The sequence below is a fragment of the Salminus brasiliensis genome, chromosome 21 (assembly GCF_030463535.1).
Source record: "Salminus brasiliensis chromosome 21, fSalBra1.hap2, whole genome shotgun sequence".
In the NCBI taxonomy this organism is placed as follows: domain Eukaryota; kingdom Metazoa; phylum Chordata; class Actinopteri; order Characiformes; family Bryconidae; genus Salminus; species Salminus brasiliensis.
Window position 1 is genome coordinate 22837162 of NC_132898.1, and position 23923 is coordinate 22861084.

Here is a 23923-nt window from a genome sequence, read left to right on the forward strand (position 1 = left end):
AATAGGACTCTCTGGAGCAGATAAACATGGACCATGTAGTGCATCAATGTCTAAAGAGATTATAGAGTAGAATGTCACGTTGAAGATGTGAAGATTGACGTTAACCAGACATTGGGTTTTAGTCACCAGTACGATGTTTGCTGATGTCACTTCTCTGCGTCAAACTGACACTGGCATAACACATTATCCTGACATTGTGACAATTTTGGTCACCCAACATCACAAACCTACATTCAAGCACGTATGAAAGGGCAGCTGGGGAAGGTCAAACAGTATGAGCGTTCACAATATTTTGTCCACCTGTCTTGTTCCTTCATTCGTTGGCTCTCATTCATTGGCTCTCTAGGTGTTCAGTTGCATACTGTAGCTCATCAGCCCCCCTCCATCCCACTCATCAGTGGAGAGAGACCACCATAGAACCACCACTGTTCAGGGTCGGTTGTCCATTCTCAGCACAGCAGTGATTCTGATGTGGCAGTGTGTTTTATCAGCTAACAGCTTCTACTGCCTGCTTTCCCCATAGGGAGAGGCTGCTCAGGCCTGGAGCTCAGTATGGGAGCATGGCGGCGACACACAGCCTGTGTTTTCAGGTTTACTGTGAAGATCTGGAACACGGAGCAGGAACAGCAGGTCTAATATGCGAAGGCTTAGCAGTAATGTAGATGTTAATGTACCTAGGCACTGAAGGCCTTGTTCAGGCAGTTTCAAAGTCATTCCTGTGTAATTACAGACAGGCAGAAACGACCCCCAGCAGCAGAGCTGAGGATGGGCACTACCGGCAGTGCTGCAGAGCAGAGCATGACCAGAGCATGTTTTTTTGGCCACTTTCAGGCCTGTGAGTTACATTGTTGAGGAGTTACAGCAGCACCTGTGCCCACAGTGTATTAGATAAAGGCTGCAAGCTCTTTTATTGCTTTTTATGAAGCGGTCTGAACGCATTATACTCACAGACTGAAAGGCCAGCACTGAGCACCACTTTAAAAAGAACGCTTTCAAAAAACACACTTTCAGGGCTTTAACACACCTGATTGAGTGCATGAAGAGCATGATAAGGAGCTAATGAGTGAATCCAGGTGTTAAAGGTAGTTAAAGTTTACATTAAACTTCTCCACACAGCTAAATAGATAATATAGATAATATATGGACAAAAGTATTGGGACACCTAATCATTCTTTTTTTTTTTTTTTAAATCCATGTCCTGTTTTTGCTGGAGTAACTGTCTCTACTGTCCAGGGAAGGCTTTCTACTAGATTTTTTAGTTTTAGCATTGCATTGAGCTGTGACCACATTGGGCTTTTTATCCCTCTAGCCCGTGCCTGGCATTAGGCATAGTTCCAATAGGTTTATCTGCTTATCATGTTTATCAGCTCCATAGAGTCCTATTGTATTGGCAGTACCTCTCTACAGGGACTAGCCACGCTGTGTGTGTAGATAGATAGAGAGATAGAATAGTTTAATAATCCCAGAGTGACTACATATATATACAGACTAACTGAAACAGCTCTTTGCATAGTATAAATAATGCAGTGCTAATCAATATTATATCAGTATATTGATCAATATATTGATCAGTAATTAGTTAGTTCTGTAGTAGTTGTTATTAAGATATCATATAGAGACAGTACTGCTGTTGTAGTAGCAACCACTTAGCAACACCTTAGCAACCACTGGGAATACCTTTCTAGTATAGAATAAAGTATAACATTTTTATATTATAATTCCGATTATATAATGCTCATAATAATAATAATAATAATAATAAGATGAAGAAGAAGAAGAAGAAAGCTGGGGTCTGTGCGATCTAACACCAAACAAAAGTGTGTGTGTGTGTGTGTGTGTGTGTGTGAGAGAGAGAGAGAGAGAGAGAGAGAGAGAGAGAGAGAGAGAGGGAGAGAACTCTGGGGGAAATCTTATTTCAGATCAGAGGAGTGTTATTCTGGACTGATCTGACCTGATTGGGTTTAAAGTCTGTGTGTGTGTGTGTGTGTGTGTGTGTGTGTGTCCAGAGATGTGGTCAGAGTCAGAAGGGAAAATAAAACACACTCTCTCTCTTACACACACACACACACACACACACACACACACACACACTTACTTGTGCACCTTTTCTATGGAATGCTGAGGGAACATTACTGCATTCTTCTGAGCCCCTGAGAATAAAGAGCGTTTATTAATCCCCCCCCCCCCCCTCTCTCTCTCTCTTCCTCATTTCCAACCAATCTATAAAAATTTAATGACTGAAATGTTGTGGAAATGGGTTCTTTGTTTGTGTGTGTGTGTGTGTGTGTGGCAAAGCATTCTGCAGGCAGAAAAAGGACAGAATGATGGAAAAAGGTAGAAGCAGTAAAGACAGAGTGAAAAAGAGAGAGAGAGAAACACAACTGCTTTCTGAAGCTACAGCATGAATACAGCCAGGCCACATACCTCCTTACTGTCCAAGCTATTAAGCATTGACAGCTCCTCACCAAACACAGACTCTGTGACCACAGACTGGCCGTCGAGAAAGGCAGGTTCAAAAAATCCTGGATGCCGTAATAGGAGAGAGTGTGTGGTCACTGCAGGACAGGTGAGGTTCAGAATCAGAATCAGAATCAGAATCTCTTTATTTCACCAAGTATGTTACCCATACAAGGAATTTGTCTTGGTGAGAGCAACACGCATGACAAGTAACAAAGAAACACAGAACACGGTCTTAAACTAAAGGAAAATGACACTAAACAATAAATAGGGTAGGGGATAAATTAAAAAAAAGTAGAAAGTACTAAAGGTAATAAAGGTAATAAAGAGCTGAAAAATATATTTACAGAAAAGAAAAGGACATCTGTACAGGTGTGCAAATAGTCATAGTGCAAAATAGGCAGAGTGCAAATAACTGTTCAGTCCGGTTTGGTACAGTTCAGTTGTAAGTTTAGAGGTTTACAGTGGGAGGTGACCACTGTGATTGAGGAGCGCTACAGCTCTGGGGAAGAAGCTGTTAGCATGACGTGTTGTGCTGGTTTTGATGGACCGCAGTCTTCTACCCGAGGGGAGTGTCTGGAAGAGGAGGTGTCCAGGATGTGAGGGGTCAGATGTAATCTTGCCAGCCCGCTTCCTCGTCCTGCTGGAGTAGATCTGCTGAAGTGATGGCAGGTTACATCCTATGATCCTCTCTGCTGTCCTGATGATGCGCTGGAGTTTGGTTCTTTCTTGTGAGGTGGAGGAACCAAACCAGATAGTTATGGAGGCTGTGATAATGGACTCGATGATCGCTGTGTAGAACTGGATCATCAGGGTCTGTGGCAGGTTGAATTTCTTGAGCTGTCTCAAGAAGTACATTCTTTGTTGAGCTTTCTTGATGATGGAGATGGTGTTTTTCTCCCATTTCAAGTCTCTGGAAATGGTGGTGCCCAGGAACTTGAGTGACTCCACCATTGATACTGCAGTGTTGTTGATGTGGAGGGGGGGAAGGGTGGGTGGATTGCGTCGGAAGTCCACCACCATCTCTGCAGTCTTTTCTGTGTTTAGCAGCAGGTGGTTGTTGCTGCACCAGGACACCAGCTGCTCAATTTCCTTTCTGTAAGCAGACTCATCACCGTTGGCTATGAGGCCCACCAGAGTGGAGTCATCTGCAAATTTCAGGATCTTTACAGCTGGATCTTTGGAGACACAGTCATTAGTGTAGAGGCTGAAGAGAAGGGGTGAAAGAACACAACCCTGAGGGACTCCAGTACTGAGTGTCCGGAGGTCTGAATTGTGCTTCCCCAGCCGCACCTGCTGTCTCCTGTCTGTCAGAAAATCCACGATCCACCGACACATGGAGTCTGGCACTGACAGCTGGGAGAGCTTGGCCTGAAGAAGCTGCGGCACAACAGTGTTAAAGGCCGAGCTAAAGTCCACAAACAAAACCCTAGCATAGTTTCCATGGCTGTCGAGATGTTGCAGGATAAAGTGCAGGGTCAGGTTGACCACATCATCGACAGACCTGTTTGCTCGGTACGCAAACTGCAGGGGGTCCAGCAGGGGATCTGTGATGGACTTCAGGTGGGCTAGGATCAGGCGTTCAAAGACCTTCATGACTACAGAGGTCAGGGCGACAGGCCTGTAATCATTCAGTCCGGTGATGGTGGATTTCTTGGGAACTGGAATGATGGTGGAGGTTTTGAAGCAGGCTGGAACAGAGCAGAGTTCCAGTGATCTGTTAAAAATCACTGGTTGAGAGAGAGGTGAGAGGTTGAGAGAGAGGTGATCTTTCTTCTAAACTTCCTGAAATATGAACCAATCAGAACACATATTTTATTTCCTAAAAGACGTGAGCAGCTTCAGAGCCTTGAGAGACAGCGAGAAAGTAACCGTTCTACTAGGAGAGGGCCCATCAGCCTCCACTGCATATTCACCGCATATTTTCATTTTTAAATAAAGGAGTTTTGAGCAGTAGAGATGCTAGCATACCTCCTGCTGAGTGCTGACTTGTGGGCAAGCTGATGTTTGAGTTATGCCTCATATGGTCAGCTAATGCTATGTTAATGTTTAATGCGGTGACCTTGTACATGTTAGGCAAAATGTACATTATTTCAATAAATAATTTAAGATTCATTAAATCAGTGTATGCCCCCCTGTCTGATCATGGCAGCTGCTGATGTCATTATAACAGGAGTTGAAAACCTTTAAAAAATATGTCTCTGCAGTGCTGAAACATTTGATGCTGTTAAAAAACTATGATTTTACTCAAATGCTCAATCTTAACCCATTCATTTTGGACTCGCTCAGGACCGCCCTCTAGTGTTTGACCCACCTGGAAAACATTCCCAAGTGGTCATTCCTTCTTCTCTACAAGTTCTCTGGTAATAGCATGGTTAGAACGCTTCTCAGCCAATCAGCTTGTGTGGCTAGAACGAACTGTTTTATAAATATGTATAATTTTTATTAATTAGCAAATCTATATGTATACATGTGTGTTATTTATATATACATGTATGTAATTAAGAATATTTTCTTTATTATACTTATTTGTAAAATGTTTTATGTATATATGTTTTTGATTAGACCATGTTTTATAGTTACATTATAGAACATTTATTTTTCTTTCTTTTATATCTATGTGTGTGTGTGTGTGTGTGTGTGTATGTATGTACATACTGTACATTTCTCATGTCAGTAAGGCAAACTGGACTGGACTGAGAGGATAGAATGAGAGAAAAAAAGAGTAAATTGAAGAGAAAGGTGAAGGGGGATGGAAGAAGTGATGTAATTTTGAATATATGTGTATGGTGTGTGTGTGTGTGTGTGCATGGCCTCAGGCACATCTCTTTCTTCATGTACAGTATAGATAACAGTATGTGTGTGAGTGTGTGTTCAGGCGTGTTGGTTTGTGTCATCAGTAGATCAGTGTAAGGGTAGAGGGGTGATGATTGACTGGTATGATAAACAGTAGGGTCAGCTGAGCCACTACAGGATTGAGGAGCATATATTTTTTGCTATAGGTGCAGCCAGGTGTCACCGCCCACTTCCCCAACCTCACCCTCTCCACTCTTCCAGCCCACCCACTGGGTCCCAAATAGAAAGAGACAGAGAGAAACACCCGCCATTTCCCCAGATCTGTTAGTGATTGCACATTACCATAGCAACCACCAAGCAAACCTCATGGGACACTACAGGAACTGAGCTCCAAATTGCACACTCTGCTTTTAAGCTAGGACCCCACAATTAGAAGTTCACTTGTTACTGTAGGAATAAGTGGTCTCTCTGGTGTTGCTAAGCAGTACCTGTAGTATCCCAAGTTGTTGATGGGGTTGCTTGGTGGTTGCTATGGTATCCCACGTGGTTGTTAGGGGCTTTGCAAGGTGTTTCTCTCTTTCTCTATTTCTCTCTCTCTCTTTCTCTCGTTGATCGATATCCGCAGGCTGCAGATGTAGCTGTAGATGTAGTGCATGGAGTGAGTAATGCAGCAGTAAGTGAGCGGTCACACCTGCACTGAGTGATTATCAGAGTAAACGTGCCGCACGCTGAGTGAGTGATACGCTGTGTGAGAGTGTGTTTTATCCGGTCGCTCGGGGCGGGTGAGTCAGCAGGGTTTTCAGCCCACACCGAAAATTAATTTCATATTTATATTCATTTTATTACAGGCGGCAGAAACCCCGAACACACATCTAATGTTATTAACTGTCTCTTTCACACTTTCTCTTTCAGTCTCTCTCACTCTTTTTCACTCCGTCTCTTTTATTCTTTTTTCTCACTCTTTTCTCTCTTTTACTCTCACTCTCTAACTCTCACTCTGTCTTACTCTCTTTTCCATCACTTCTTTCTCACTCTCATTTTTCACTCTTTTCTCTCGTCTACTTTGTCTTACTCTCTATATCTCACTTTGTCTTTCTTTTGCACTCTTATGCTCACTTTTTCTGTTTTTTCACTCTCTTTGATTCTTTTACTGTCTCTGATTCCCTCTCATTCTTTCCCACTCTTATGAACTCTCTTTTTAAATTCAGTGCCACTTAACTCTCTGTTCACTGACTAATTCACTCTCCCTCTTGCTCTCTCGTCTCTTTCACTCTTTACTCTCATTTTTACTCTCTTCTACTCTCTTTGCCACTCTTTGTCACCATCTTTTTAATTCTACCTTTCTGTTTCTCTTTATACTTTCTGTTTTTTCCTCCTCTCATTCACTCTCGCTGTCTTTCACACACGTATTGACTCTTTTTCACTCTTTTACCCTCTTTTCACTGACTAGTTCTTTTAGTCTCTCATTTCTCTTTCACTCTCTCTCTATCACTTTCTGTTTCACTCTGCCTTTCACTCTAATTTATGCACCATCTTTCACTCACTTTTTCTTTTCACCCTCACTCTCTTTCAGGCTTTCCTTTTTTAACTCAACTTCTTTCACTCTTTTTTCCACTCGCTCTCTTTCACTCCCTTTCTCTTTCTGTATTTAATTCTTTGTCACTCTGATAAACTCTGATAAATGTCAGAGCATTGCAGAAATCATTAACACATAAAACAGTATATGTATTCCTCTCTCTCTCTCTCTCTCTCTCTCTCTCTCTCTGTCTCTCTTAGTGTTCGACTGTTGTGAGGGTGATCTCTTGCTCCTGCTGGACTCCTCCGGAAGCATCTCCTCTTACGAATTTTCCCACCTGCTGCAATTCCTGACTGTTTTACTCCGCCCCTTCATTTTGGGGCGTGGCCACGTGAGGGTTGGACTGCTGCAGGTGGGCACGGAGCCGAGGCTGGAGTTCAACTTTGACGCCTATAACTCTCAGGATGCACTGCGAGACGCACTGCTAAGGACCCAGCAGCTTCGGGGAGACACTAACACTGAAGCTGCACTGGTATTGGCCCAGAGGCTCCTACGGCGACCACAGGGGGAAGATGCCCCGCCCAGGGTGCTGCTGTGGCTGACTGATGGAGTGCAGCCAGGGAATGTGGACGAACCATTGGCAACACTGCGACGGGAGGGCGTATCTGTACTGGCGGTATCTACCGGTCATGCTAATTATCTGTTTTTCCGTGAAGCCGTGACTCCACCCATCGAGACACACCTGTACTTCGTAGACATTGATGCCATCAAAATCATCACCGAAGACCTGAGGGAAGCCATTATCGGTGAGAGAAGGAGAGAGAAGATTAGAATTGGCCTACAGCAGTATAGCCCCACTTATTCAGCCTAGAGGAGATTAAGCCCCACCCATTCAGCCTACAACAGTTTAGCCCCACCCATTCAGCCAACAACAGTTCAGCCCTGCCAATTCAACCTATAACAGGTTAGCTGTTCTGTGCAGTGATGAAGCTCCATCCAATACTTTTGGGATGGGGATAAGTTGGGGATGAGGTGGGGTAGTGATCATCCAACATCCTGACCTCCCTTCTCTCCCCACGCTCTTGTTGCTAAATGCAATCAAATCATCAAATCCTCCCAAAATTGGTCATGTTTGCAGAAGTTTGAACCTACCTCTGCTTTTTCAAACAGTGATGTTTTGCTGGATCTCTTTAATCAGTTTGTGGCATGATTCTAGGTGGCTTACTGAACAATACTCTCTACGCTGTCAATCACACACTTATCTGCACAACAGAGCTGGGATTTATTCATAGTACGGCAGATGGTACACTAACCTGAATAAACTGCAGCCCAACACACAAACACAGACATCACAACAGCCTCATTCCATCAAATTCATGTAGATTTCCTTTTAATAAGGCTGCGGTGAATCCGCAATAAATATTAAAACACAATATTGGCATTATGAGCTCAGTTTTCCTCAGTAAACAAACAACATCTCTGGCTAATGTTGATGTTTTCTTTGATCACAGGGATAGACAGAGTCTGAAGTAAGATCATAGCACTGCAGTGATGAAGGCTACGCTAAAATGCTACAATGGCGCTGTCAGATCTGTAAACAATTGTTAAAACTTTGCTGTTTCAGCCACATGTCATTTTATTCTAATAAACGAATAGCTCTGCAAATTACCCCCAAGGTCAGTCAGTCAGCTCAGACTGTTTGGATGTCTGGTGTTTACACTGAAGCTTTCAGGCTAATGTAGCTACTGTAACATACTGGAAGCTTATTAGAAATGAGCATAGATGCTAACTGCTCGACTAAACAATGACACACTATGTAAACCATACACACTATATATGACCTTATTGAGGACACTGGGGACAGATGGGTGGTTAGGATGTCATGGCAAGAGGGATTTAAGTAGGCCTACGTTGTAGGACCATAGCAATTTGTATGGCCCATGTGTAAGTGTATGTGTCCCAGTTGCGTATTAAATTAAATTAGGCATTTTTAGGTTGCAGGATCATCATCTTCTGCTTTTTATAAATCAGTTTGGCCAGTGACTGTCAGTGATGGTTCCAGTGTCCTTTAGGGGTGGCTATTTCTATAGTGTTGCCTTAATGTGTTTTCCTCCTGTCGTGTTTCTCAGAGCTGATCCGGGCAGAACGTTTGCAGGTGCGGGACGTCGGTACCCACAGTGCTGCTCTACAGTGGCGGCCCGTTCTAGTTGGTGGATTCGGTTACTACGAGCTGCGCTTCGGTTCCGGCACGGAGGAGTGGAGGATGAACCTGCCGCCCCAGCAGAGCTGGGCTGAGCTCACCGGCCTCCAGCCCGACACACAGTACACAGCCTGGCTCACACCACACATACCGCAGGAGCGCAAACACACACTCAGCACCAGCTTCAGGACACTGCCCGGTGAGAGAAAGAGTGAGACAGATTAAGAGAGGGAAAGAAAGTTAGAGATGGGATAAAAAGAGAGAGAGAGAAGAGGAAAAGAGAGTGGGGAGAGAAGGGAGAGAGCGAGAGTAAGAAATGGAAGAGAAAGAAAGACAGGAGAGAAAGAGGGAAAAAAGAGAAAAGTGGTGAATAAAATAAAATGAGGAGAGAGGAGAAAGAGGTTGCGGGAAGGAAAAGTGAGAGAGAGAAAGAGGTAGAATTAAAGAGAGGGAGAGTAAATACAGATAGATGGATGGTGAGAGAGGAATGCAGTCTTAAGGCCAGGTTAGATTTATCTGTAATTTAATTCAGACAGAATGTAAACCGTGATTCTGGCTTTCCCTCCCTGTAGATGTGTTGAGTCCGGTTACAGTGACCGTCTCAGAGTCTGGAGTGGACCGTGTGCGCGTGAGCTGGGCTCCACTGCAGCCGGACCGTGTTGAGCGCTATCTGGTGGAGTTTGGGCCAATTCCCCGCGGGGATGTGCAAGCAGTGACCTTGACTGGGCAAGAGAGCAGCGCACTGCTGACCCAATTGCAGCCACACACAGAGTACCTCATCACTGTCACTGCAGTTCACACCTCCGGCCAGGAGAGGGCCATGTCCGTCAGAGCCTGCACTCAGGAGGGTGAGGGACACTATTTTTCTGTAGTTTTTCTATTTTGGTCTAAATTTGGCCCATATGACGTCAGACTGGTCAAAGGGTCCACACAAGTCCACACAAGTCACGTCCTTAAGCATCCTTTAGAACATGGGCAGGACAAGAACGTGTCCGGACATTCGGACTGTACTTGGCTAGATGTGAACTTTTGAATGGGACAGAAATGCAGCAGCACAAATATGCTCCTTCTCTGCTTTGCAAAACTCCTTACAGACTCTGGTGCGCTCTGCCCACCGCAGTTTGGTCCATAACCTCTAATACTGCGTCCGTCTTAACACAACAGAAATTGGTCTGATAACACGTAAATATATATTTTTTAATTAATGGGTTTACAGGGCAAGATTGGATGTCTTAAGGCGTTTAAAATTGGGTGCCACCACTTCTTTGGATTCAGAGGGGGTAACCTAATCATCGTATGAGGGAAGTCTAATGCCCCTCACACACACATGCGCAGTTCCAGTCCTCCTGAGAGATCACAGTAGCTCAAGAGTGCAGTGCAGTGAAATGAACCACCAACAGAGACTGCAAGCTTAAGCTGATCGATTTCTGCAGCTTGTTAATCACCAATACAGCCAAACTGAAGATACCCCTTCCAGTTCTGGGACTATAAAACTCGGGTTTATTTCATTATAATTTTATCATATTTTATTATATCCTGCACCAAAACTGTCTGCACATATTTGTGCACAATTAGACTGTCCCAAATACATCATCACAGTTATGTGATGATCACAGTAACATGATTACAACTTAGGACCCACATAACTATACGTAGTCCCTCCAGTAACAAGGGGTGGGCATATTGACCCCAACCATTAGCATGAGCGCCTATAGTTTTTCAAACACCTTAAGTTAAAGTAAAGTTGCCACCTGTTATCACATTCATTTCTGTCATTCAAACCTTAATTACGTAAAGTTTTATGCATCAACATGTCAGTTTTTGTCGTGTTAAAATGGACGAGTTGACGTATTAACATGCACTCCTGTGATGTCTGTCCCTCGTTAGTCGCTAAATCAGTGTGGAAATGTCCTGTTTTATCTTGTGTGCTTCTGGAAATTGAGCCATATCGTCACACATAACCTCAATAGGTAGTCATTTCTGCCTTTAAATTCAGAACGTGGTGATTGATGCAAATAAGCACGGATGCACTGAACCAAAGCTGACAAGTATAAACATCCCCTTCCTGGAATTTTCCATTCCACCTTAAATGGTGCAGAACAGGAGGCAGAACAGTCAAGCTGGAAAGTCTGCATACCTCACCTTCACCTTCTCTACATTCGATTACGCTACAGACTTCTCACACAATAGGTTGAGCTCATTTTTGCTCTCAAATATCTACACACAACTAGCAATAGAGTAGAGTTCACAGAGTGAAAAAATGCAATATGCAGTTTTAATTTACTGGTAAACACTGGTTATTTGGGGGTTACATATCTGTACACAACCTTAGCCTAATACTTGGTTGATGCATCTTCGGCAGTCATTATTACAGCTTTAAGGCATCTTGTTTTTGGACATCTTTGCCTATTCCTCTTGGCATATTCTTGCAAGCTTTGTCAGGTTAAATGGGGATTGTTGGTACACAGCCATTTTCAGCTCCTTCCACAGATGTTCAATTGGATTCAGGTCTGGGCTCTAGCTGGGCCACTTAAGGACCTTCACAGACTTTCTCTGAAGCCACTCCTTTGTCCTCTTGGCTGTGTGCTTTGGGTCGTTGTCATGTTGGAAGGTAAACCTTCATCCGAGTTATATGTCCAGAGCGCTCTGGAACATTTTTTCTTCAAGGATCTCGGTGCACTTAGCTGCATTCATCTTTCCTTCTATCAGCACCAGCTGCCTCGGCCCTGCGGAAAAACATCCCCACATCATGACGCTGCAACGGCCAAGCTTCACTGTAGGGATGGCATTAGCCAGGTGATGAGCAGTGTCTGGTTTCTTTCTGATGTAAAGCTTGGTATTCAGGCCAAACGGTCAATTTAGGTTTCATCAAACCAGTGAATCATGTTTCTCATGGTTGGAGAGTCCTCTAAGTGTCTTTTAGCAATCTCCAAGTGGGCTGTCACGTGACTTTTACTAAGGAGTGGCTTCGGTCTGGCCACTCTATAATAAAGGCTTGATTTTTTTTTTGACACGGTCCAGTTTCTGAGGTCTACCAATAACTCCTTTGACCCCATGGCTTGAGGTTTGCTCTTTTGGCAATCTCCAGTTATGCCCAATTAGTTGACTTTACCACAGGTGGACAGGTCAAATTAAGTAGTAGAAACATCTCAAGCAGTATCAGTGAAAACAAAACGCATCTCAGCTCACGTTTGGGTGTCATATCAAAGGGTGTGTACACTTACGCACATTTAGATTTTTAGACAAAAAATAAGAGTAAGTGTAATGTAATACCACGTAAAGGAGGAGAAACGGCTGTGTAGACTTTCCAGCTAGACTGTAACTGCACCACTGTTTTAAGGTGGCATATCAGCTTTATGCTGTGAGATAAGCGTGTGGCAATCTTTTCACGTTGTTTATATATTTAAAACATTTTATATCTGGCATGCTGGGTCAGGCGTGGTAGTGAGAACACAGAGAAACACTTGCAAGGTTGGACGATGCAAGACTTTAATAATAATTAACACAAGGAATCAAAGAAATGTGAACAGCCTAATCAGAGGTACAGCAATCTGAGGGTCATAACGTGAAAATAACAAACAGAACAACACAGGCTGGGCAAAGTAAGACACCTGGGACTGGGAGGATCTGAATAGTATAACAGGGAATACACGAACGGGGTAAACATGAGCTATGGGGCGGTGACAGGGGTACATTAAAAAGCAAAACCCATGAACATAAACTACGAAACAGTGACAGCAAAATAGGACCTAAGCGACAGGGCAAACAGGGAAACGTGAACAACAGTAATCCGACCAAACATTATAGATCAAGATCAACGTACTTCCCCTTGAGCAGACCGTAGAACCCTGTGGTACATGCGCGGCCGACTTCTGGAATCCCCGGTTCCTTATATGGGCATGGGGCGCCACTGACTGAAGACAACCTAGGCAGATGTCAACAGTCATCTCATCAGAACGTTCATCTCTATCTTTGCAGGCCCGTACCCAACTCGAGTACACCCCTGCTTTACACCACTAAAATAGCATTCCGCCAAAGAGTGACACGCTGATTGGTTTATTGCACGTTACGCCCAAAACACACTCGTGATTCATTAAGAGACTTCCAGAGTACATGGCTTTTGCGCATTTCGAGCCACGCAAGGTGTACTTTTCCCGTCATGATAATAGCAAAGACACACTGGCACGCCCTAAATCAAGCTGCACGGTGCGCGGTTGCTGGCTCGGCAAAAGATTGCTAAAATAGGGCCCTCAGTGATGAGTCATCTTTATTAAAACATGCAAAAAATGGCAATAATAATAAACAATACCACCAGATTCATGATCTGATCTTTTCTTAGCATTTTAGATATGCTTTTTTGTCTTTTACATCGACAGCTTGCACTTTTTAGAGCATTTAACTACATTAAACTGCATTAATATATAAATATATATTGAATAAAACATTGGTGAATTCTGTGGCATATCGATAGAATTAAAATAAACGTTAATTTAGTCAACAAGTCAACAAACCACACAGTGGTCAAACAGCATCATACCAGCATAAACCAGCATCATAACTACCCACTTCTCACTTATTCATTGATTATCCTAATTTAGATTGATTAAAGCCTTTATTATCAGTGTTTCATCAGTAAGTAAAGTTTTATTGCTTTGTTTTTAGTTTTGCCCGGCCTGGTTGACCTCCAGTTGACCCCTGTGGGGTCCGACTCAGTAAAGGTGGACTGGAGGGGTCACACTGAAGCGGCCGGACTGAGGGGGTACTGGGTGAGATGGGAGACGGGTGAACAGTTTCCATCGTCACCATCATCTTCCTCACGCTACCTGCCCGCTCAGTCTCTCTCCACCGTTCTTACACACCTCAGCCCCAACACCCGAGTGTGTGTGTTGCCGGTATACAGGACGGCGCGTGGGGAGGGGCTGTGCTGCACTGCACTTTCGCACACAGGTATGTAGAGTTTCTATAAATCAATTACCCATAACATTAAAACCACTTGCCTAACAGTGTGCAGGTCCCTTTTGTGCCACCAAAACAACTCTGACTCTTTGAGGCACAAATACCAAAAACAAAGGTGTTCTGTGGTATCTGGATCTGGAGCATTACTGAGCCTTGGGTGCCCACGACCTTGTCACTGGTTCACTGACTGTTCTTCTTTGGAGCACTTTTGGTAGGTACTGAACACCCTACAAGACATGCCTGATGGTTTGGAGATGTTCTGACCATCACAGGTCAAAGTGGCTCAGATCCTTATGCTTGCCTATTTTTGTTATTCACTTCACCTGACAGTGGTTTTAATGATATGGCTATTTGTTTATGTTATTCTCCCAAGAGTATGTTTGTGGCTGTTCTGGAGTTAAACCAGCAGCCCCTGGTTGGTCAAGCCGGTCATACTGGTGGACTAGTGTGGTCATGCTGGTCATGCTAATTATCATGCTGGTCATAATGGTGACCATAAAAACCTTGCTAATGCTGGCTGACCAGTTTGGTCAGGTTAGTCAAATTGGTGGTCCAATGTGGTCAGGTTGGTCATGCTGGTCAACCAAAAAAAATGGCACCAAGAAAATGAGAATGAAAAGACTGCGGATGGTGGAGTGAAACACTCCAGAATATCAGACTTATTTATACATATTTGTTGTGCCCCCTGGTGGCCTGGTGGTCCTGAGTGACTGCATTTACTGCTTATGGCAAGAACCAGGCGTGCTCAATATTGCAGAGTAAATCCGTTGAGGAAAATCTGTGAGAAATAGTTTGTGGATGGTTTTATGTTCTTGCCTCCAGAGCAGAAATGCTGACGAGTCTGAATGAGCATTTAAACGGCTTTGAAGATATTTAATGATAGATCGCTTATGGCACCAGATGGAGGTGCATAAATGTGTGTGTGTGTGTGTGTGTGTGTGTGTGTGTGGTCTCTGAATCCAACATACCCTCTATTAAAATGTATTAGATCAGCCATAACATAAATACCACCTTCTTGTTTCTACACTCATTGTCCATTTAACCATATAGGGGCACTGTGTAGGTCTAAAGTAACAGATGTCTGTCCACCTGTTCCTCTGCATACTTTGTTAGCCTCCTGTCACCCTGTTCTTCAATGGTCCGGACCCCACAGGTTCACTACAGAGCAGATAGTTGTGTGGTGGGTCATTCTCTATGGTTCTCATTCTCTATTAGACACTCCTACCTAGTTGGTTCAGCTTGTAGATGTAAGATCAGAGACTGAGGCTCATCTGTTGCTACCCAGTTTGTGTTGTCCATCTTCTGGTTCTTCATCAGTGGTCACAGGACGCTGCCCCCAGTATGCTGTTGCCACCACCATGTCAGTGTCACTGCAGTGCTGAGAATGACTCACCACTCAAATGATACCTGCTCTGTGGTGGTCCTGTTTGGTCCTGACAATTAAGAAGGAAGGTGAAAGGAGGCTAACAAAGTCTCAAATTTGGTCACTTTACACTGCTCCACAAGCCCTTTTTCTACACTACGTTCCATTAAAATGAACATTTTCCTTCCTTCTTCTGTAAAATTCCAAATTCCAAAATATGATTATGCTGTAGACTATTCTGCTGGCATTAAAAACAGCCTGGCTTGTTGTTCACACACACACACACACAGCTTGACTATACCACTCAGAGAGCTGTGCTTAATGAAGTGCCATTCAATTCATATAACACTCTCCCCTGCTACAGCTGCTGCTCCGTGGGGTTAGAGATGCTGCCGGAAGGAGGAAGAGGAGGAGAAAAGTGTCGCTGGAAAATCCGGATCCTTCTCACTTCAGACTCTTCTCAAAGACTTTCACTTTCAGTGCTCCACTTAACGTCATACAGACTTTTCATGTATTTTGTCAGGTTAAAAGAGTGTGCCAGTGTTTAGCACCCTGATCTTTGTCTGCAGTATCTATAGTCTACGGTCCATTATCACAGACCATCATTTTAGCACAGTTCACTGAACTTAAAAATAGGCAGAAAACACACTGAATCAAACTTACTAATAATAGGAGTCAGTGGGCAGATGACTTAAAGGGGTAGTTCATTTTAGTTAATTACACTCTAATCCTGTGTGTTAAGATGTTAGTCCTTGCTAATCAACTGAATGCTACAGATACAGCAAAGAAACAGAGATGGGAACAGAGGGAAATATACTGGATTACCCCTATAAGCATCTGGCCATTGACTTCTATTAGAAGTGAGTTCTTTTTGAGGTTCAGTGAATTGATTGTACCCTATAGATACAGCAGATAGGGATCAGGATGAAGAACACTGGAGTTCTCCTTTAATAATAGCATAATGTATGGTCTGGTCAGTGTGGATTAGCTAAAAAAAAATGAGACGCTCTGGATCAAAATAGAGGTCAGAGGTGTACAAAGCAAAGGTCAAAGCAGGGAGGTGAGCAAATGTGTCTTAATGAGAGCAGATTCAGTTCAGTCACGGAGGCGTGATGGGGTCAAGGGGGCAGACAGGGTCAAATCAATCACTGCCTTAATGCACAGTCATTTATTTGTATTCACACACACACACACACACACACACACACACACTGTTACAGTGTTGATTATTGATTTCTGTTACCTTTCCCTGGCTGCTGCTGATGAGACCAGCAACAGTGTCAGCTTGCACACACTGCCACCCAGTGGTCACTCCTAGCATTACAGACAAAGCAGATTTAGCAATGTTGCTAAATTCACTGTGTTTTTCACATTACTGTTATAACTTTCTGAAAAAAGGGATGGAAATAGTCACGCAGCTTGTGCATTTGAAATATAATTTAATATAATAAAATGTTCTGTTGTCAATTAAGAAGCAGTCTTTAATTTATTCATATTATTCAATTTTATTCAAAGTCTACCAGAATAATCAGATGCAGCACTGTATATATCTGTATATATATATATACATATATATATATATATAACCACAGTTATTCAAATTATCCAGTGGATCTGCATCAGGGCAGATCCAGGCATATTTTAATGGATTGGGGATCAGCCATTTATATCCCAGTTCCCAGTCTTTGAGTTTACCATGATATTCAGAGCGCCACCTCGTGTCCTCAAGGCGACATTAACGGACATTATTGCCCAGACGGCAGCAGAGCAGACGTCCTCAGAAGGTAAATAAAAGAGTTGAATGTCTGCAGTATCTGAACCTTTATAAAAGTATAAATGAAATGTTCTGTTTTATCAGCGGGAGAACCACTCACCTTTCTCTTTTTTTAAACCAGCACTCAGAGAACCCATTCAGTATGAGTGGAGGCTAACGCTTATAATTAATATTATTTTAGTAGACACATAGATCGGATATATTATATTAATAGACACATAGATCGGATCGGGCTAGGTTGATACTCAGTCTTAAGAACCTTGGAATAGATTGGAGGTTCAAATAACCTGATCGGGATAACCCTCATATATATATATATATATATATATACACACATATTTTATAAATTATCATTGACATGCGCTCATGTTACTCAGCAAGCTCCACTGCCATCTGTAAAAACACATGTTCATGTTGAACTAGAATTTGGGTTGTGTATCTGTTTCTGGGTGATGGTGCTGTTTATGGCCGAGCTGTTCTCTGGTGCCCTCTTGTGCTCCTCTGTGTCACTGCATATAACTTTCAGCAGCCACACATGCGCCATACCCATGATCTTCTTGCGTAGCTTGCCATGGCCCAAAGCCACCACCAGGGGGCTGAAGCCAACAAACAGTGAGGACGAGAACTGGGACACAGTCAGTAGGCTGTCCTTGTGCTTCCCGCCATCATAGTTATAGTACGTCACTGCAGCAACCTGCATGACCCAGCAGACCACGAACAGGGTGACCAGGGCCATGATTACGTGACCTGCCTTCCTCTCGCTGCTCACGTGAGCCGACACTGTGTCAGGCCCCGCTGTGACAGCCCGGATGTGCTTAGCCAGGGTGTGCAGAGTTGCCACATTGGTTCCCACCATTAGACACAAGGGGAGAACCTCGTTTAGCACCAGAGAAGCAGAGGCGAAGGCGGAGCCTTGGTCACGTGACGGGAAATCCCACATGCAGCCCAGCAGGGGGCGCGTGGTGCAGCTGATCACCATCACTTCTGTGGTAGTGTTCCCGCGCACGTGAGTCGTGAAAACCAATGCTGGCAGCGAAAACACCAAATTGGCGCCCCATACCAGCCCCAGAACACCCCAGGTCCGTCTGCGGTCGCTCTTCAGTGCCTGTGGGCACGTAGAGATGCGTTTGCGCTTAAGTGTGGCGTAGTGGAAGATGCTGAGCGTGAGGGTGGCCCAACAGCCCACAGCCCGCCACCACACCCACAGCAGCATGAAGAGACGGCACCAGTTGGTTTCCAGGGAGACGTTCAGGCCCAGGTCAGAGATGAAGATGGGCACGGTGCGGAACAGCGAGGTCAGCAGGTTGGCCATGGAAATGTTCAGCAGGATAATGTCAGACGGCGAAAGGTGATGGGTCGGATTGTCCAGACTGCACTGAAACACCTGAGGGAAAGAAAAATGGAAAAGGCTGTGTCCCAATTGTACACTTCACAATATACTTACACTATACAGTGCCCTCCATAATTATTGGCACCCCGGGTTAAGATGTGTTCTTTAGCCTCTAATAAATTGAGTTTTTTTCTAAATAATATAGGACCATGATGGTAAAAAGAGTAAAATCCAACCTTTAACTCAAGTGAATTTATTCAGTAGGAAAAAAATCCCACATTAAGAAATAATTGTTTAACATCAAATCATGTGTGCCACAATTATTGGCACCCCTGATGTTAATACTTTGTACAACCCCCTTTTGCCAACAAAACAGCACCTAATCTTCTCTTATAAAGTTTCACAAGATGGGAGAATACAGATAGAGGGATCTTTGACCATTCCTCTTTGCACAATCTCTCTAAATCATCCAGCGACTTGGGTCCTCTCCTCTGCATTCTCCTCTTCAGCTCACCCCACAGGTTTTCAGTGGGGTTGAGGTCTGGGGACTGAGATGGCCATGGGAGGAGCTTGATTCTGTGTGTGGTGAACCATTTCTGTGTAGATTTGGCCATATGTTTTGGGTCACTATCTTGCTGAAAGACCCAGTGACTACCCATCTTCAGCTTTTGGGCAGAAGCCACCAGATTTTGTTTTAAAATGTCCTGGTATTTTAAAGCATTCATGATGCCATGCACCCTAACAAGGTTCCCAGGGCCTTTGGAAGAGAAACAGGCCCCCATATTTCACAGTGGGCATGAGGTGCTTTCCTGCATACTCAGCTCTTCTGTTACGCCAGACCCACTTAGAGCATTTGTTGCCAAAAAGCTCTATCTTAGTTTCATCTGACCAAAGCACACGGCCCCAGTTGAAGTTCCAGTACTGCTTAGCAAACTCCAAACGTTTGCGTTTATGATTGTGAGTGAGAAAAGGTTTTTTCCATGCATGCCTCCCAAACAGCTTGTTGGCATGCAGATAGCGCCTGATGGTTGTTTTGGAGACTTTGTGACCCCAAGAAGCTATCATTTGTTGCAATTCTGTAACAGTGAGCTTTGGAGACCTTTTTATTTCTCTTATCATCCTCCTCACTGTGCGTGGTCCAGACTTGTTTACCACTGTTCCAGTTGTTTTAAACTTCTTAATAATTCCTCTGACAGTAGATATGGACAGGTGTAGGTGAGTGGCTATTTTCTTGTAGCCATTGCCTGACTTGTGGAGGTCAACACACATCTGCCTTACTTGAATGGTATGTTCCTTTGTCTTTCCCATGTTGAAGAGAAATGGCCTCTGTGTCACGTCATATTTATACCCCAGGGTAACAGGAAGTTGTGAATTACTAATTAAATGTTCCTACATACTCTGATCAACTTTGTAAACTACTGTAGAATTGACAGAAATACTTTAATTACTTTTATTTCCTAAGAAATGTTAGGAATGTTAATTGTGGAACAGGTGATTTTATGAAGAATAATTTTTAATAGAATAATTTTTAAAGAGTTAAAGGTTGGATTTTACTCTTTTTTCCATCGTGGTCCTATATTATTTAGAAAAAAACTCAATTTATTAGAAGCTAAAGAACACATCTTAACCAGGGGTGCCAATAATTATGGAGGGCACTGTATGTCCAAATGTTTGTGGACACCCCTTTTAATGAATACATTCAGCTACTTTAAGTTGCCCCCATTGCTGGCCCAGATGTGCATATGCACATACACACAGTTTGGCCCTAAAGAGAAGTATTGCCAATACAATAGGAACCTATATGAACCTATTGGCACCATGTCTAATACCAGGTGTGGGCTAGAGGGGTATGAAGCCCCCAGCATTGAGCTGTGGAGCAGTGGAACTGTGTTTTCTGGAATGATGGTTGGTGCTCCATCCAATATTTTTGAAATTAGTTGGGGAGTTGAGGATGAGGTTGGGGTGCTGATCATCCAACATCCTGACCTCACTAATGCTCTTGATGCTGAATGCATCATATGTGGCTAGCCTAATTACTGTCTGATAGCTAATGTAACTAGCTAACTTGTTAGCTATAACTTACTGAGAATTGAGAAATCTGGAATTTTAGCTGAAAAAACATACTTTACTAAGTTTTTTAACAGGTTTTTAATACAGGAGGAAGAAAACAGAGTCTCCAGAAACATTTCTGGACAGCAATAGACGAGCACAAACCAACCTAAAGTTTAAATCACGGCCCAAAACCTATTAAAACCGTTAAAAGGGAAATAACATCTGGCATAATTTGCCAGATGTTTGTGTAAGTGGCCTCATGGAAGCACAGTCATGCTAATATGTCTGCTAGGCAAACACAGGGTTGGTGTTTTGGACTAGAACATTGTGGGGAAAAAGATAATAAATGCACCACAAACCTTTTAAAAGGCTTATAAAAAGCTGGAGCGCTAGCATGATTTGCTAAAAGCACAGCTGTGAATTATGCTAGTGCTGTCAGCTCCTGTTTCTCTAATGCTTTTAATCCTACACCCTAGTAAGCCCATTTAATTATCTCAGTCCAGCAAATCTATGTTTTTAACACACGTATTATTAGCAGATTACAATTCTATCCATGTTGATGAGCATGGGGTTTACACAGGGATTAAAGTCAGTCAGACTTCTGCATTCCCGTCCAGAGAGAGATTAGCGGCGACTGTTGCTTATTGTTTACACACCTAAAGGATTATTAGTCTCTCAGATGAGTCCTTTCCAACGGCGCGGGAGCTTTAATCAATACCCTTCACCTCAGTCCACTCAATACTGACCACAGCAAACCACACAACATCAGATCTGTTGTGTGTTTGGTGGATCAAGATAGCAAATGCTAATACTTTTGTGTTTCATCACTTGATCATATCATTTTTATCATATCAGACTTTTCACAAATTACGTTAAATAATTAAATAGTGCCCCAACTGGTCCAGCGGACTACGGCACTGTCACTGTGATCAGAGAATTGCTGGTTGCTGGTGCTAGCCATCAGCAGCCGGGGCTCCGAGAGAGCATTATCGGCCTTGCTCTCTCCAGGGTGGGTAGATAGTGCTCTCTCCCCACATCACTCCAGTGCGGTGCTGGCCTTCACTGGCATCTGCTGGCCAATGCATCGGAGCCAGGTATACGCTGCTTCCCTCCTGGCGAGTTGATTGCCTGGTGATGTTGCATCAGTGGCAGAAAAAGAGGTATTGGCTGGCTGCACAAAAAGGTGTCAAAAGAGGGTTGGTCTTCACCCTTACTAGCGTCTGAGGCATTGTAAGCCATAGGGGGAGAATATGTACAGGCTGGGTCCGGGATGGCACTCCAATAGCGTTTTTACGGTAAATACAGTTTTTTATGGATCCCCACCCTGATTGTACTTGATCAGCCTCTCATTTGGGTGTTTTTGATATTATGTTCCGCTGCAGCTACATGGCTAATGTAGCATACAAGTAATCTTATGCCCCACCTAACTAGTACTGCAGATATCCTGTTATCTATAAAAATGGGCAAAAGAAAGGGAGGTCCAGTTTAGATGGTCATGGAAATAGATGAAAATGCTTTCTGTTCTTTGTGTGGCGATGTTGGGAGTCCTGCTTAGCCACTGTGCTCCGGTTTTAAAGCAGCATGTTTTTGTTTATTTGTATATAATTACATTGATGTTAATCATAGTGAAGTTTGAACCCTCGCAATGGTTTTAACACCTCACTCTCTTAGCTCCCCATTTGGGAATTTGATATATGGCAATATATAGATTTACAAAGTACAACAAATATTAGCATTTTAAAATACTTGTAATATATATACATGTACTGTAATTTATATTTATGCAATTGTATATATATATGTAAAAACATGTATATGTTTAGTATATTATGCACATATATCCAATGTATGATACTTGTTTGTATGTACACAATGTATATACATGTTTTTCAAAATATATTTCCAATCCTTTATGATATATGTGCATGCATTGCCATATGTATTAGTTTCCGTATGGGTCTTTTGAAAGGTTTACAGTATGTGCAAGTGCTCAATATCCCAATATATCCAAACATATATCCAGTATATTCAAAGTCTGTTTATGTGGAGCTATTGATTGTATTAATGTGCAGTAGACTAATACGTAAACTGGGTATATGTGGTGTTTGTCTGAATTTTTGATTTAATAAAGACCCCACTGACAGTCGCAGCAGAGTGTATAAATGTGTGTGTTCTTTTCCAGCCTTACCGCGTAGATGACCAGCACATTTCCCAGAATGCCTGAAAAGACCAGGATGCCGAACAGAATGGCTTCTATAGTTAGCACCTCCATTATTCCTTATCCTTATGCTATTATTCTCCTGTTTCACCCTCCTCTTCTTTTTTTATCCATCTTGTGTGTGTGTCACAGCCTCTGGTCCACTAACAGTGCTGTCCCTGACAGTGTTACCTTTGCCTTTATACGACTACACAAACGCACACACACACACACACACACACATTCAGTATGTTAAGTAGCTAAACCCACTGTAGGCTGTCTGCACTGCTGACCATCACACTCTTTAGGGGTAATTTAACCCCAGTAATGGTTGCTAAGCAACCATAGCCTGGGCCTGCTGTCCCAAAAGGGTCACAGTCTCAAGAGCATCATAACAGGCCCAGCTAGCGCGTCGATATGGCCCAAATCCACATGACTGCACCGAATAACTGTCCAGAAGCGGGCCTGGTACGATTGATGGAACCATATATTCTTATCCTGAATGCTGAAAGTAAACAGTCAGTTCCTAAAGCTCATGTGATTTGAAGCTGGAAAAATGGTCAAGTGTAAGAATCTGAGACACATGGCTTATTGATGCTCATGGAGGTCCCACCTCACAACACACAGGACTTAAAGGATCAACATCTGAAGATGCTTGTAGATACCACCAAACACTTTCAGAGATGCACAGCTATTTTGGCAACAAGTGGGGACCCCTACACAAATTTAGGAAGATGGTTTTAATGTTATGGCTGATTGGTGTAATGTGTAATATAATTGTGCAGTACTTGGGTAACACTGGACATTCTGTCCTTGAGCACTCTGTCTGCACATTGTTGGTACCTAAGTGTTGATTAAGAAACCTAATGATCTACAGTGTGCTTTATTCCAGTAGATGTGCTGCTGTGTGTGTGTGTGTGTGTGTGTGTGTGTGTGTGTGTGTGTGTGAGTGGAAAGTGGAAAAGACAATTGAGGAGTGATATTAATTTATTTAATTAATTTTCTGACGTTGATATAGATCGTCACCGTCACTGACCAAAACAGCATCTAGCTAGCTAGCTAATGTCAGTGATAAAGTGTGTGTGTGTAAAAGAACATACACCTCTGGGCCTTATTAACCTGACTCAACATGTTCCCATTATTATCAGTGATGCTGACTCATTTACTTCCACCAGCTTCAGTCCTGTTTATGTTTGGGTCAGTTGTTTATTTGTTTATAGGTCAGTAAATGCCCTGTGGCAAATAACCTGCAGCTGCTATTACATTAAAGAGCCCATATCCT

General features: G+C 43.2%; 2 protein-coding genes across 2 annotated transcripts in view; one reads left to right on the forward strand and one right to left on the reverse strand.

Annotated features, from left to right (window-relative positions):
• Nucleotides 1-16704, forward strand: part of LOC140543076 (von Willebrand factor A domain-containing protein 1-like) — a 17850-nt gene extending 1146 nt beyond the window's left edge. Inside the window, exons 2-6 of the mRNA XM_072666089.1 lie at nt 7030-7575; nt 8899-9168; nt 9542-9817; nt 13632-13916; nt 15653-16704. Coding sequence (XP_072522190.1) covers nt 7030-7575; nt 8899-9168; nt 9542-9817; nt 13632-13916; nt 15653-15672 — 1397 coding nt within the window. The 3' untranslated portion in view covers nt 15673-16704. The remainder of the gene's footprint in view (nt 1-7029; nt 7576-8898; nt 9169-9541; nt 9818-13631; nt 13917-15652) is intronic.
• A 748-nt stretch (nt 16705-17452) lies between these two features.
• ora4 (olfactory receptor class A related 4) lies at nt 17453-22716 on the reverse strand. The gene is made up of 2 exons (XM_072666212.1): nt 22633-22716; nt 17453-18446 (listed from the first exon to the last, which is right to left on the reverse strand). The coding sequence occupies exons 1-2, from the start codon at nt 22714-22716 to the stop codon at nt 17472-17474; spliced, it is 1059 nt and encodes a 352-aa protein (XP_072522313.1). The 3' UTR covers nt 17453-17471.
• Between the last annotated feature and the right edge of the window lie 1207 nt (nt 22717-23923).